This window comes from Hippoglossus stenolepis, chromosome 9 (assembly GCF_022539355.2).
Source record: "Hippoglossus stenolepis isolate QCI-W04-F060 chromosome 9, HSTE1.2, whole genome shotgun sequence".
Classification (NCBI taxonomy): Eukaryota; Metazoa; Chordata; class Actinopteri; order Pleuronectiformes; family Pleuronectidae; genus Hippoglossus; species Hippoglossus stenolepis.
Window position 1 is genome coordinate 15,499,693 of NC_061491.1, and position 13,359 is coordinate 15,513,051.

General features: G+C 38.9%; 1 protein-coding gene and 1 long non-coding RNA gene across 2 annotated transcripts; both read right to left on the minus strand.

Annotated features, from left to right (window-relative positions):
- Window positions 1-297: 297 nt before the first annotated feature.
- On the minus strand, window positions 298-1,184 carry LOC118115125. The gene is made up of 2 exons (XR_004697529.2): window positions 1,020-1,184; window positions 298-918 (listed from the first exon to the last, which is right to left on the minus strand). It is a non-coding gene; the product is annotated as an uncharacterized LOC118115125 (long non-coding RNA).
- Window positions 1,185-4,827: 3,643 nt separating this feature from the next.
- slc6a4b (solute carrier family 6 member 4b) lies at window positions 4,828-12,871 on the minus strand. Its single transcript, XM_035166212.1, has 13 exons — window positions 12,643-12,871; window positions 11,499-11,633; window positions 11,144-11,363; window positions 10,856-10,994; window positions 10,630-10,764; window positions 9,388-9,491; window positions 8,478-8,605; window positions 8,282-8,394; window positions 7,814-7,945; window positions 7,517-7,616; window positions 7,322-7,422; window positions 6,640-6,807; window positions 4,828-6,536 (listed from the first exon to the last, which is right to left on the minus strand). The coding sequence occupies exons 1-13, from the start codon at window positions 12,869-12,871 to the stop codon at window positions 6,456-6,458; spliced, it is 1,785 nt and encodes a 594-aa protein (XP_035022103.1). The 3' UTR covers window positions 4,828-6,455.
- Window positions 12,872-13,359: the final 488 nt, after the last annotated feature.

Consider the following 13,359-nt stretch of genomic DNA (forward strand, 5'->3'; position numbering starts at 1 on the left):
ATTGATGTAGATACAAAACAATGAGACCTCTCCAGCTCTGTAGTTTTGTTTTTTTATAGTAGAAGGAGTCCACTCATATTTAAAATGTTCATTTAAAAAAGGCAGAAACAGCAAACAAAATACAATAATTTACATAATTCTTTTTACATTATAAATGCATCATCTCTCTCATGAGCAAATCAATCGACAAATAGTTAATTTGAGAAAATTGATGAGCAGATTTCCACATTTACAGAATACAATACATAAATAAACTCTGGCTAAGCTAATGAAGATTTTAGTAATGACAACTCTCACTTTAAAAATCCCACTTTAGTTTATTTAAAGGCTTTTGGCCTCCAGGCTTATTCTCCCTTCAGAACAAACAGATGAGACCAACTCTCGGCCTGAAAAGCAAATGAATAAAACTAGTTACAACCTTAAGGTGTGAAGTCCTAACAAATATAAATAAAATGTGACATGTTTTATGTTGGCAATAGCTCATGTTATTGTCAAATAACATTTGTCAAACCAACAATATAATTCAGTGCATAGACGTAGGCTCATTTCAAATTAAATAAACAAATGACATATCATAAACAGGTAGATAAATACTTCTTCAGTAACCTGCTATGATCATTTAAACACTGCTGGTGTGTCACACTGTTCTCTGGGTGTGTCCGGTGATGGCCGGCAGGTGGCAGAGTTTGCAGGTTTCCTCCTCAGTTAGCCAGCTCCGGTCTGTTGTTGTTGTTGTACCGGTTGCAGCCGATGAGCTCCCCGGTGCTCGGTGCAGGGTGGACCGGGACAACAGCTCATCTGTCCCCGGTGTCTTCATCTCCTCTGCACAGTTTCACCGTCGAGGCAGCGGCTTGTAGACGCAGACCGCCATGATGATGATGAGCAGCAGCAGGACAGAGAGGACACAGCTCATGGTCACTGTGAGGACAGAAACAACAGACCGATCACAGACTGAAAGACAATATGGAGCAACAGCAGCAGCAGCAGCATCACTGTCAGGCCTCAGTTCTCTGTCTCACCTACATCCTGCTTCAGTAGAACCACGTACGCTCTCTGGGTTAATTCAGACTCCTCATTGTGTCCTTTAACTAACACACTACTACACACTGTTAGCATCACGACCTGAGGGAGGAGAGGCAGCATCATGGAGGAGGAGGAGGAGGAGGAGGATGATGTGAGAGGAAGGCCTCTCTTTCCGCTGTAGGATCTGGGTCCTAACGCCCAATCTATTAAGTGCTGCCTCTAATAACAGAGACATTTCTTTGATTAATCGATTTGTCAACTGACAGAAAGTTGATGCACAACTTTCCTGATGAGAGATTAATCATTTAAGTCTCTTTTGGAAACATTTTAACTGTCAATGATTTATAGGAAATCGAGATTTTTTTTTTCTTGTAACATTTTTTAAAATAAATACAAGAATTTGGCAGTTTAATTATACTCTTTATGAATTTCGAGTTGTGTTGTTTCTTTTTGTTGCTGCCCTTGAAGTAGCACAAATAACTCAATCAGAAGCGACTAATTCGATTTTGTATTAATCTGAGGGAATTATTCTTAAATCTCAGTCTGTAAAATAAAAATGTAACCATTTTCAGGGCAGGGGGCCTGAAGTGCCCCTGTGTCCTTTTACTGACAATAAATATTACCATTTGTTAAGAATCTAATCTTTTTTGAAGTACACAATGTGCTTGAACAAGGAACAATTTTCAATATATATTCAATGATGTGTTGCTTTGCTCAAAGCTATAGAGCTCACAGTAAACAAAGAATTACTTAAATGTGCACCTTGCTGAATCAGAAATTGTGCATGAATGTTGGACATAAGATTTGCCTCTTTGTGTAAATTGTGGCCCCTTCTTGGCCCCTGATTTAGAAAGAATCTAGATCCACCATTTAATTGTGCAAAAAATTAGCTGCCTCTGGCCATGTGAATATTTATCATTTGTCCAATGTAATAGTAATCTGAATTTCTGTAGAGAAATAGTATTGTATTGTATTATAGCTCTATGATATAACAATGTGCTTGTGGTCACACCAGTTAGTGTTTACTCTTATTTGCTGGTTGTATGAAATTGATATAATAATCCAAGTGCCAATTATAATATGTAAAATTTTGGTTGACAGATTAATAATTTACTAAATAAAATGATATAAATTATAATTCTCCCGTGAGACCAAAGTGACAACTGCAAAATAGTTATTTTGAAAGGAAAGTGAAAAATCTAAATATTTTCAGGTTAGAATCATGAAGGAGTAGGAAATAAAAATTTCTTCAACATTTTTATAAATAAACTTGTACAGTTCGACAGATTATCACAACTGTTGCTGAATAACAGTTGTAGTTGTAGAACTGGTTGAGTCTTTCTGCAGCTGTGACAGCCGCACGGCACTGAAAGCTTCAGGTGCTTCCAAGTAGTTCTACTGTGGAAGTACAAACGCTGTAAAATCTTTTACTGGAAACCATCAAGCAAGTGTGAGGCCTCCATCACATTTCTCATTTCTGAAATGTCAAAGAGCAATGAAGAGTCGATATAAAGGTCAAGCTCCTTGGGGTTATATCCTTATATAATCCCTCTGCATGACTGATGTGTATGGCCTTTACCTTTAGCCTCTATAGAAATTAAGTATGCACACCATTACAAACACTTAAAGCTCTTAATTATATGCCAGAGAAGCTTAATGAGCGTCAGGAAATGTCACTCACGGTGACTTGAAATGAAAACTGGAGGCTTCCTGGATAAATTCATCATAACAGCATTTCCTTATCGCAGGAACTCTGACATCTTGTTTTAATCGGACATCTGAAAATTTGTTAAACTAATATTTATATGTTATGTGTACATGATTCTGTGACTGTCATATTTTTTGTATCTGTTCCTATTGATCCATCAATGGATTTGAACATTGTCATGGCAACAAACATAAGGAAAAATTACATAATTACTCGATTTGTTATGTCATAACTTCAAGTCACGTAAATCATTGTGCGTTTTTTCATATAGGCCTTTGTACAGAATATACTGAACTCCGAATTGTTACCAGTGGCTATAATAATCATAATAATCATAATAATAATCATAATAATAGTAATAATAACCAATAATAATATTTATTCATATAACAACTTTAAAAACAGGGTTTCCAAAGTGCTGAAAAACAAGGAAGAAACAGGACACACACAAAATCAATCGCACAAATATAAAAATAAAAAATAAAAGCAATAAGAAGACAGCATCATGTAAAAACTGTGAACACGAATCAAATACAAAGACAACATCACTTAAAGGCAAGTCTGTAAAAATCGGTTTTAATAAATCTTTTAAAAGAAGTCACGGGGTCACATGGGTTTAATACCTGTGCCGGGTAGTTTGAGGCCAGATCTTCAAACGTGATCAACTTGGTTTTGTTTTCTATACTTATTTGTTTATTTTTTGTTTGTTAGGAGAAGATGAATAATAATGTTACAATGTTAAATAGGATGGTGTTGGGATTGAATTCTGCTGAAGAAGGATGAAATGTGGGTTTACTCGATAGAGAGACTATATATAGTGTCTCTTTTTAATATTCTGCCTTGTGTTTCTTTGGCCTATATATATTTTCTAAATGCCTGTGATACGTTATTATTATATATAATGTGCACATCTTCTATTTAAGTTGATCAGATATTTGTTGGATGTTTGGAGTAAATATGTTAGTTTTTTTGTCTTTAGTGGGTCTTCAGATCAGGGAGACGCCACATCATGTGAAGCCTGAATCATGTGTAAAACTCAGTACGACACATGAAACACTTGTTGGAAGACAGAAAGTCAGAGATTAACAACCTGTGGATTCATATTGAAGTGAATATTAAACCAAACATGGTTTCAAAGTAAAATTTTGCCCCCAAGTCTCAAATGTATAGCAGCATGTGAATTTTGTCCGACACTCACCATATTCTGTATATTCCAAATGGACTCTTGGGTCCTAATTGACTGGGCGATAATAAAAGCGTTTCCCTCTATGGAGAGCTGCTCCTGTCAGGTAGAGGAGACGTCCTCCATTTATCAGCGTCTCTTTTATGTGTCTCCTGTGTTTGCCTGTTCTCTACTTCAATAGCAGTCACTGACACAAAAGAGCTTTGATGTGCGCGTCTATCAACCAGCAGCTCAGCGGGGAATCATATGCTCCAAACCGCCGTCTGCTCCACTCCCGCATACGTTCATCATACCTGTCGTCCTTGAACACACACACACACACACACACACACACACACACAGTTGAATAAGTAAAGATCTGAAGGGCGCTGTGAGCATTTGAAGGTAGAGGCTGCTCTCTCTCTCTCCCCCCTTGGATGTTGATGGATTCTGGATGTTGCAAATTAGCTTGTTAATTAGAAAATCTAATTGAGGTGAGCAGCAGCAACCAAGGACCTTTACAAAGACATGACAACCACTGTATGGAGATTTATAACAACACGTCTCATATCTGGTTTCCTGCTTCTTTTTTTTCTTCCAGAGAGTGGAATTCAACTGCTTTAAATATTGTTCTTCTTGTGTGTTTGTTTATACTCGTGTTTAAACTTTGGAATTGGAAAGAAGCACAAATATGAAATTGGCAATTTATACTGTAATTAATTTATACACATCTCACCACAGACACCATGTTGAAGAGGACTGACTTCACACTCACCACATTATTCTCTGAATATAAACAAAGTGTAAAACTATTTTTACCTCCGCCAAGGACGTTATGGGTTTCACCCCTGTTCAATTGTTTGTTGGTTTGTGAGCAAGATTACACACAAACTACTGGACGGATTACCACCAAACTGGGTGGAAGGATGCAGTGTGCGTCAGAGGAGAACTCATACAATTTTGGTGTGGATCTGGATTTTTTTTTCAATTTGTTTAGCATTGTGAGATAAGGCGTTTTTCAACATTTTCCTTGATTTCACAGAGAATAATTCAAGGATCCCGAGGAAGAAAATATTTAGATGAAGATCCAAATAAATATCCGGATCTAGTCAATTAAAATTTACAATGTGTATTCATAAGGGGACTGTAGAGCCTTGGCGGAAGTATACACTCCAGTGAGTGCCATTCTAGTTTAGATTAAGTTAACATAGGTGACTAAGATTAAAGTGAACTGTATATCTGCAAAAACCTTTGATCCGTCTTCAGTTAGAGAGTGAGAACATTGTGTGGAGAGGCACAGTATCAATAAATATCAATACAACCTTCACAAGTTTCATACATACAGTGTGATATTTAGGCAAGTTAAGGCAAAAACAGTCTCTCTGGAGTTAAATGAAGCATCAGATGAAGAACAATTGAATTTTAAAAACGATGGTAACACACAACAGTTGCGCTTATTGAAAATTACTATCACATGTGAGTGCAAATCATCTACTTTCTGTATTTATTAATTTTTGGGGGCTTTTATAATTTTTTTATCTGGAGAGGACAGAGAGCAAGCTGTGAAGGGGGCAGACAGGAAGTGGGGGAAGACATGCAGCACAGGGCCGCGGGTCGGAATCGAACCCGGGCCGCTACGAGTGAGGCCTAGCCTCGATGGGGCAGCAGCTCTACCAGGTAATATGCTATCATTAGAATAAGAAGATTGAACATGGTCTTTGTCTGAGTGCCTCACTTACCTCCATTACAAACACTTGTAGGGAAAAACAGTACATTTTAGCAGATATAAATGCAAATGCAAGCACAGTGTTACAGATCTACTGTATAAATATAAAATACAGCATTGACAAAAAATATTTAATTTACTGATAACCTGGTTTAGATTTGGTCCCATTTATTATCTGTCCTCGTGGGCTGAGCAAAAGAAAATAAAACATTAACTGACATGTCGTAGAATATGTGATGATCCATGTGGAAAAACCACCCACTGAGGAATACATTTAATTAAATGTCATTACATGCAAAACACTTCTCCCATGATACGTTTAGTGGCTGCGTTAGCAACACTGTTACTGCACAGAGCAGATCTCATAAATCTTTCACAATGTACAGAAATGATCAAACTTAAGAGAAACGGCTCAATGCAATAGAAACGATGTGCTGAGTGTCACTAACATACAGAAATACATGTTTTTATTTTCCTTGGCATCATGGTCATGTGAGATAAATACAGCTGATCAAGGGAAGAGTTAACTCACTCAACCATTGACCATTGACTCCTACAACCACGAGAATGCAACACTTTGAAAATGGCAGCATGTGAAAGCTGTAAACTACCGTGGTGACAGACTGTCGGTTAATCTGAGTCACACAGATATGAACATCTCACTTCCTCGTATTAGTCATGACAAATTTAGCAGCATTTACCATTTTACAGAGTGAACATTGACATCATAAGCAGGCAACAGTCATGATGTCCGACCGTGTTCAGGCTTGTAATTTAAAACTGTGGTGTGAACGGGTGTGTGTGTGTTTTACGTGTGTTGAGGTGTTTCTTTCTTCCTATGGCACAGAGGCCATGTTGAGGCTGTCAGCGTGGATGTCTGGTATGGTCCTCTCCGGTCTCAGACACACCGCCAACCTCTGTGGAGGACAGCGCAATCAAAGGAGGACAAGGTTAAAGGTTAGTTTAAAAGAAAATGTTTCAGGAAGTTAACTGTGTCCTCCCTCTCTTCAGTCTGCTGACCTGTTTGAGGGATCCAGGGGTCCACACCAGCTTGTAGACCATGTAGATGGGGATCCACATGAAGGACGAGAAGCCAATGAGGTATCCCACTATGATGCTCCAGTCCGGGTACTTGTAATCAAACAGTGTGAGCGGCGGCGCCTTCAGCAGGGAGCTCACTATGATGTACTGGGAACAGTTGGGACACGTGACATTTTGAATATGTGCTAATGTAGCTTTTACACTAGGGCATCATAAATAATATCGGGAACGGGTAATATATCTGTCACACTTGCATATATTAAAAAAGAAATATAATATTGCAAAATGTCAACAGAAACACAACCTGGGAGCTGGATGCAAATGAGAACCAGGGATATGAGACTGTGTGTAGAGATGGGAAATTGACATTTGTCCAAGAGTTTTGCAATATACATTCTGATGTATATAAAATGAAAAATTATGTTTTGAGGAGGACATTTCTCGTAGAGAAGAAGCTGTTAGCTGTCTGCACCGTCACTGGTCCAGAGCTTCCTCTCGTGTCTTGGTTTATCTCTGGATGATTTTAACAAATAATAGTTATTTGATTTAAAGGATGATATGTTGATATATGATATATAATATATAAATATGTTACCATTGTAGACATTAATATCCAGTGTGTATTTTCTCTAAGTGTAGCTCAGACCATTTCACCTCTTACCGCCAGAAATGCAGGACTGATGGCGACCCAGCACACCTTCCAGAATAAACCCGGAGCTTTGCCCAACATGGCCTCAACATCCCTGCTGAATCTCTGGATGCCTGAAACCAGCACGAGTAAACATCAGTCACCAACTGTATTAATGTTTTGAATCAACAATATATTTGACTCAATCAATAATAATCTCTTGTTTACCGTAGAACCAGGAAACTGCAATGGCCTCAAGGAAACCCACAGCAATAATAGAGCATCCGACTCCAAACTCCTCCAGCAGCTTCACCACATACGCACCACCCTGTCAATAACATGTCGTTTTTGTCCAGGTGAGCAACACACCGCAGGTCTCAGGTTTTTTTATTGACTACACTGCATCACTGTATCCAGATCCACGTAAAGGTTCAAGTAAATGTGCTTGAAAATAAGCTTTTGTAATCCTGAGGGGTTGAATTATGTCCTTGTTGGTTAACTTATTTCAAATGTGGGAACACTTACATTTGTAAGGGTGCTCAGAGAGCCCATAAAGCAGACAATGACCAAGCCCAGAACAAAAAGTTCCCGTCTGTTTGAGAAATGATCCGGGTATTCATCCAACACAGCGGTGATGATCGCCTCCAGCCCACCAAACTGGAACATACAGGGACAGTCATTACCTGATGTTACAACATTAGAAAATCAAGGTTCAATTGTTCTGCATGTACGTATATTACAGTTGATTTGGTTATTTTATGTCAGTATTGTATAAAAATGAATGAAATGTATCTATTTGTATTGTTGAAGATGTGAAAAGCATTTAATACTGTGTAATGTAATGTGTGACCTGATATGTAACAAATTGTAATAAATTCAACATATTTATTACAATGTGATCTTACATATTTAATATTTACATATTTATTGATCATTTTCAGTGAGGCATAAAGTGACCCTGTGTCCGCCATGTACTCGTTTGACAGTTCGTACAGTGCTATCCAGTCCCAGCGTGATCATCATCACGAAGAAGATGATGGCGAAGAAGGTTGATCCCATCATGTTTGCGATGGCCTCCGGGTATGTGATGAAGAGTAAACTTGGTCCTGGAGAGTACGAAAAGATCAGGGTGAGTATTATTTATCGAGTTTTTTTCTTGTCGTGATTTGATTTTCTTTCTCTCCCTGACCTTTATCCCTGGCTACATCCTCGACCTCCACCTTCCTCATCTCTGCCATGTAGCCCAGCACTGTGAAGATCACGAACCCGGACACGAAGCTGGTCAGACAGTTCACCAAACTTGTCACGATGGCGTCACTGTTGAGGAGGGAAATACACCCTGTTAAAGGACATGCAGCATAACACTCCCTGTACTCGTCAGGTTGTTTTCATTTCTTTCAGAGCTGCTCTTCCAGTGTAGTGTTGTCTGCAGTGAAAACCAGTCAGTAGCCCGCTGACCTCTCTGACCTATTTCTAATGGATTCATTTAGAGACTCTCTTCAGCTTTGTTATCTTTGTGCGAAGACATGAAAACAGTGCTGTTAGCAACCACAGACAACCTGCAACCACACTAATGAGCTGCCCTCCACTGAAGCATGTGTGATGTGTGTTTATTCCAGATATAAAACTATCACACCAATGTTAACAGTGATGGAGTAATTACTGTCTATCTCCAGAAGTAGGGTTAGGGTTAGCTACTTTCAGCTACTCTAAGGTAACAAATATTTATTGCAAATATATCAGATAATACATTTTTTGCCAGCTTTTAAAATGAGCTGCTAACAGAACATTTTCATGTGTATAAGATATGTATCTGATCCAAATACATTTATGAAAGTTTATACATCAATAAATAAACATCTGTGTGAAAAACCTTCTTCTCCAGCTGCAAACAACTGGATCTGTTACCTTTTTTTTCCGAAAGCACTTCACATTAAGATGATTAACGAAGAAATTTGTAGGTATGTTGCCGATGAAATGTACTTTTCTGATATATTTATTAACCAGCCTCTGCTTATCAAGGACTTTTCATGCAACAAACATTGGTTTTCACGAGTTAGTGTGTCATTGATCCCTGGACGTTGCGTGGCAGTTCTTACCGATAGCAGTTATTAGTGAAAGGGTTGTAGCTGGAGAGAGCCAGCAGGACCCCGAACCCTGGCCCCAGAGAGAAGAATATCTGAGCTGCAGCATCCACCCACACCTGGAGAAGGCAAAAAGATGGAGACCTCAATATCTGGGACTCTAACTGCAACTGAAATTGCTATGCATTTGTCACAGCACAAAAATATAAATGTCTGCCTCTCCTCTCTGTGATTTAACATCGTCCAGTGATGCTTTACTTACTTCTCTTATTAGCGCTCAGAGCCCCTTGAATATAATTTAGCAAACAGAGCTGTGTTGTCTGAGCCATCGCTGCTGCACAGCTGTACGCAGCGAGATCTGAAGAGCAGCACGCACTTGGCATTAAAGAGAAGGGGACAGCGTGGATGTTGGTGAGTGAGACAGAAAGCGAGGCCTTTGTTAATGGGCAGAAAATCTAAACCAATTATGCATCTTATTATGCCGCTCTGTGGCTTATTTATGCATCTCATTTCGTCTCATCCATATTCTCATCCGACCAGAGCACTCGCTGTGTTTAGCAAACAAGAGGAAGATAAGGGTGTTTCATGGATCTAAAAAAAAAAAAAAACTATAAAGGGACAAGTGGGTAGATATAAATAAATGTGTACACTATATTAAACTACTGACTCTTGGAAGTTCCAGATGTGTTGATTCAACAAGTTATTACTCATCAGGACCAGTAAAGAAACTCAGGCCCATGCATTTAAGGGGTATTTCATTTTGTCTTACAGATTTCTTCCTCTTTGGAAAATATAAGCAGTGAAATTAAGCATTTTATTCCATTTAAATTTTGTATTAATCATAAATCTGCACTTATGTGAAAACTCTCTAAATGAAATAGATCAGAAAAGAGATAAGTTGTCTGTTAATGATATTAATTACTAAGAAGTAGCTGAGAAAATAAAAGCATAAAAAACATCTGTCATGTGTAACCGGAATGATTTGATCAAATAAAACATATTGAAATAATAATATATAATAACTTTGTTGTGAAATCAACTTTTTCTCTTTACCTGAGGCAAACCAAGCTTGTTCAATTCATCATTTTAAATCATTCCATTATTTATCGATATTAATTTTGAAATTTTACCAATATAGTATTTTATCTATATCAGTCTATATGTATTTACACATTCATATGGGTCCTGATCATACTTTTCTTGTTAGAAATGATTGAATCGTGTCTTTTTCTGATGAACCGACAGTGTACAACTCACACTGGTCTCCAGGAGCTTCCCCCACTGGGGCTTCAGGTAAAACACCACACCTCTCCAGGCTCCTGGCAGAGTGGCTCCTCGAATCAGGAGGATGAAAAGCACGATGTAGGGTAAAGTGGCGGTCACCCACACTACCTGATGTGGAAGAAAGAGGTATATCAGGAAGAGACGAGAGAAATGAGATCTTCTATATCATTATGGTTTTTGAGCAACTGCTGTTTTCCACCTTTCCTGATGTCTTCACGCCCTTCCACAGGCTGAAGTACACGATGGTGAAAATGAGGAAAAGGCAGAGCATCAACTGCCAGCGAACACCCCCGACGTTTTCCAGCCCTGTGGACTTGTGGATCTCAAGAACGTTCCTCCTGTTGAGATGAAACATAAAACATCAAGTGTTCCGAGGCCAAAATAACATTTATCCTACAAAACCCCCAGTGGACGATAACTGTGTGGAGCGTTACTGTAAAGCTATTTATACATGCGGTTTCTGTTACTCACACTTACATGCACTTACGTGTAAAATTCCTCTGCGGGAGACCTGGAGGAATTTGTCCAGGTGACGTTGTCTACGCCAAAGTAGTTGGTGCAGTCTGGGGTGTTCCACACGTTGTCGCAGTTTGTCCAAGGCAAGATGCTGCTGAAAGAGGAGTAGAAGTAGAAGAGGGCCCAGGCGATGATGGTGTTGTAGTAGAAGGACACGTACAGAGCGATGATGCAGATGGCATATCCAATACCTGAAAGAGAGCAGAAAGTTGGGGATAAAAGATTATAACAAGCCAGTAAGCAGTTGGATTTTAAGCCTCAGATTTGCCAAAGCAACTGGATATATGGACGTGCATTTTGAGCATCATTGCAGCTCGAGGCCTTACCTTTGAAAATAGGACAGATGTGTTTCCATATGGATATGGCTCCGGTTCTGTGGAACTGCCCCAGTGCCAGCTCCATGTAGAAGAGCGGCACACCACCGAAGATGGCCATCAAAATGTAGGGAATGAGGAAAGCCCCTGCACAGAAATGCATCAGCTCACATGCTATGTCATAAAATGCAAGGATGAGGATTTCACAGAGCTCGAGTCTGATTTAAAGTGTGACATTTTTATAAAAATGTTAAATAAATGTACTGTTCATTGGCCTCATTTTCTTGATTTAATCGTTGTATAAAATATTTAGAGGATATTTAAATTCAAATGGGGGGTGTACAAGTCAAAATCTTTATTTTAACAGAACAGAGACATGGTACAATTAATTTTTTTTTTGAAAAATAGAAATGAACTCACTTCTGCAACACATACTCTATTTTCCTATAAAATGATAAAGTCTGCACAGTTTTTTTATTCAAAACAGAGACATAGTACAATTAATATTTTCTTTTAAAAAATACAAATTGACCCACTTCTGTAGCACATACTCTATTTTTTTATCAAATTAAAAATTCTGCACTTTTTTTTTCAGTTTTTCAATCTTCTTTAAATGTCTGCTCATGCTTTTCAGTCCAGTAGTCATATGTTTAATTTTCTTTTTCGTCGTTTGAATCTTGTCCTTTGACCCCTTTATGTAATTTGAGTGGTCTCCTCTAACAGCACGATTGGCTGCTGTGATGAAACCACTCAGTTGCTGATGTACAAGTAAAGTACAATGTATTCCCAATAAAACGACTGCCAATAAGTGCAGAAAGTAAAGAAGTAAAGATATTTATTGTAAAATTTTCCCACCATAAAAAACACAGTTTTCTGGACCATTGCTAAAAAAAAGTGATCAGATCAAATTAGAGGCTATGTCACAGGAAATGTGGGAAAGTGAACTTTTTAGTGAACTTTGATTGTGACGTGAACAGACGCACATTTCAGCACCATGGACAGTTTTTTAAAAATTATCTATTTTAAATAATTTCGATCATAAATTCTGAGATTTGATCGATTTAAAAACATTATTTTTAAACCAAATGTCTCCACGCAGAAGACTCCTAGTTAAACAAAACTTAACTTTTCAAATACGTCTCTGGACACAACTCACCACCACCGTTTTGATAACATACGTAAGGAAACCTCCAAACATTCCCCAGGTCCACCGCAAAGCCAATGACAGACAAGAGGAAATCCATCTTTTTGCTCCATTTGTCCCTGGAGTCCGTCTGCGTGATGGCCGGCACCGGGACGGCGTTGTTGTTGGGGCTGTAGCCCGGGTTAGGGGAGCCCTGGTGGGTCAGAGTGCCGGCCATGACCGCTGAGTCCTGTCGGGCCATCGGACTGTGAAAAGTCAGAGAGAGGAGCAGCTCCACAGAGGAGGTGGAGGAGGAGGAGGAGGTTGCTCCTGCACAGATGACAGGGAGCAGTGGGAGGAGTTGGGTGATAGTAAAGATTAGAGATGTACCTGTCAGTGGCGACACATCACAGCTTCTCTGCTTTTACCAACTAAAGCTTTTAACACTGAGCTCCGGCTGATCGAGAGGCTCTAAATCGATTGTGTTATTGCTGATCAATAACATGGATCTCTTCATAGTGCACTTGTAGTTTTTACAGGGGGTTGAACTGAATAGATTCTCAGTGAGTTCACAGCAGCTGAAACAACTTGTTGGCAGTTATTCTTTAATCTACATCACTTCATTTATGAGCTTCTTGTAGAACATAATGATTTTTTCCCCATTAAAGCAACAGGTTGTCCAGCACAGAAAACACTCGATTTATTTCAGTTCTTCATCACACTCCAGAGAAACAGGTCATGTGCTTCATT

What these genes read in the sequence shown, in the direction of transcription:
- slc6a4b (XM_035166212.1), bottom strand. Translation starts at nt 12,871, where the DNA reads ATGGCCCGACAGGACTCAGCGGTCATGGCCGGCACTCTGACCCACCAG. An exon ending in ATGTTATCAAAACGGTGGTG is followed by an intron (nt 11,634 to 12,642) that starts GTGAGTTGTGTC and finishes ATTTCTGTGCAG; the next exon opens with GGGCTTTCCTCATTCCCTAC. An exon ending in CCCCTGGATCCCTCAAACAG is followed by an intron (nt 6,537 to 6,639) that starts GTCAGCAGACTG and finishes TGTCCTCCACAG; the next exon opens with AGGTTGGCGGTGTGTCTGAG.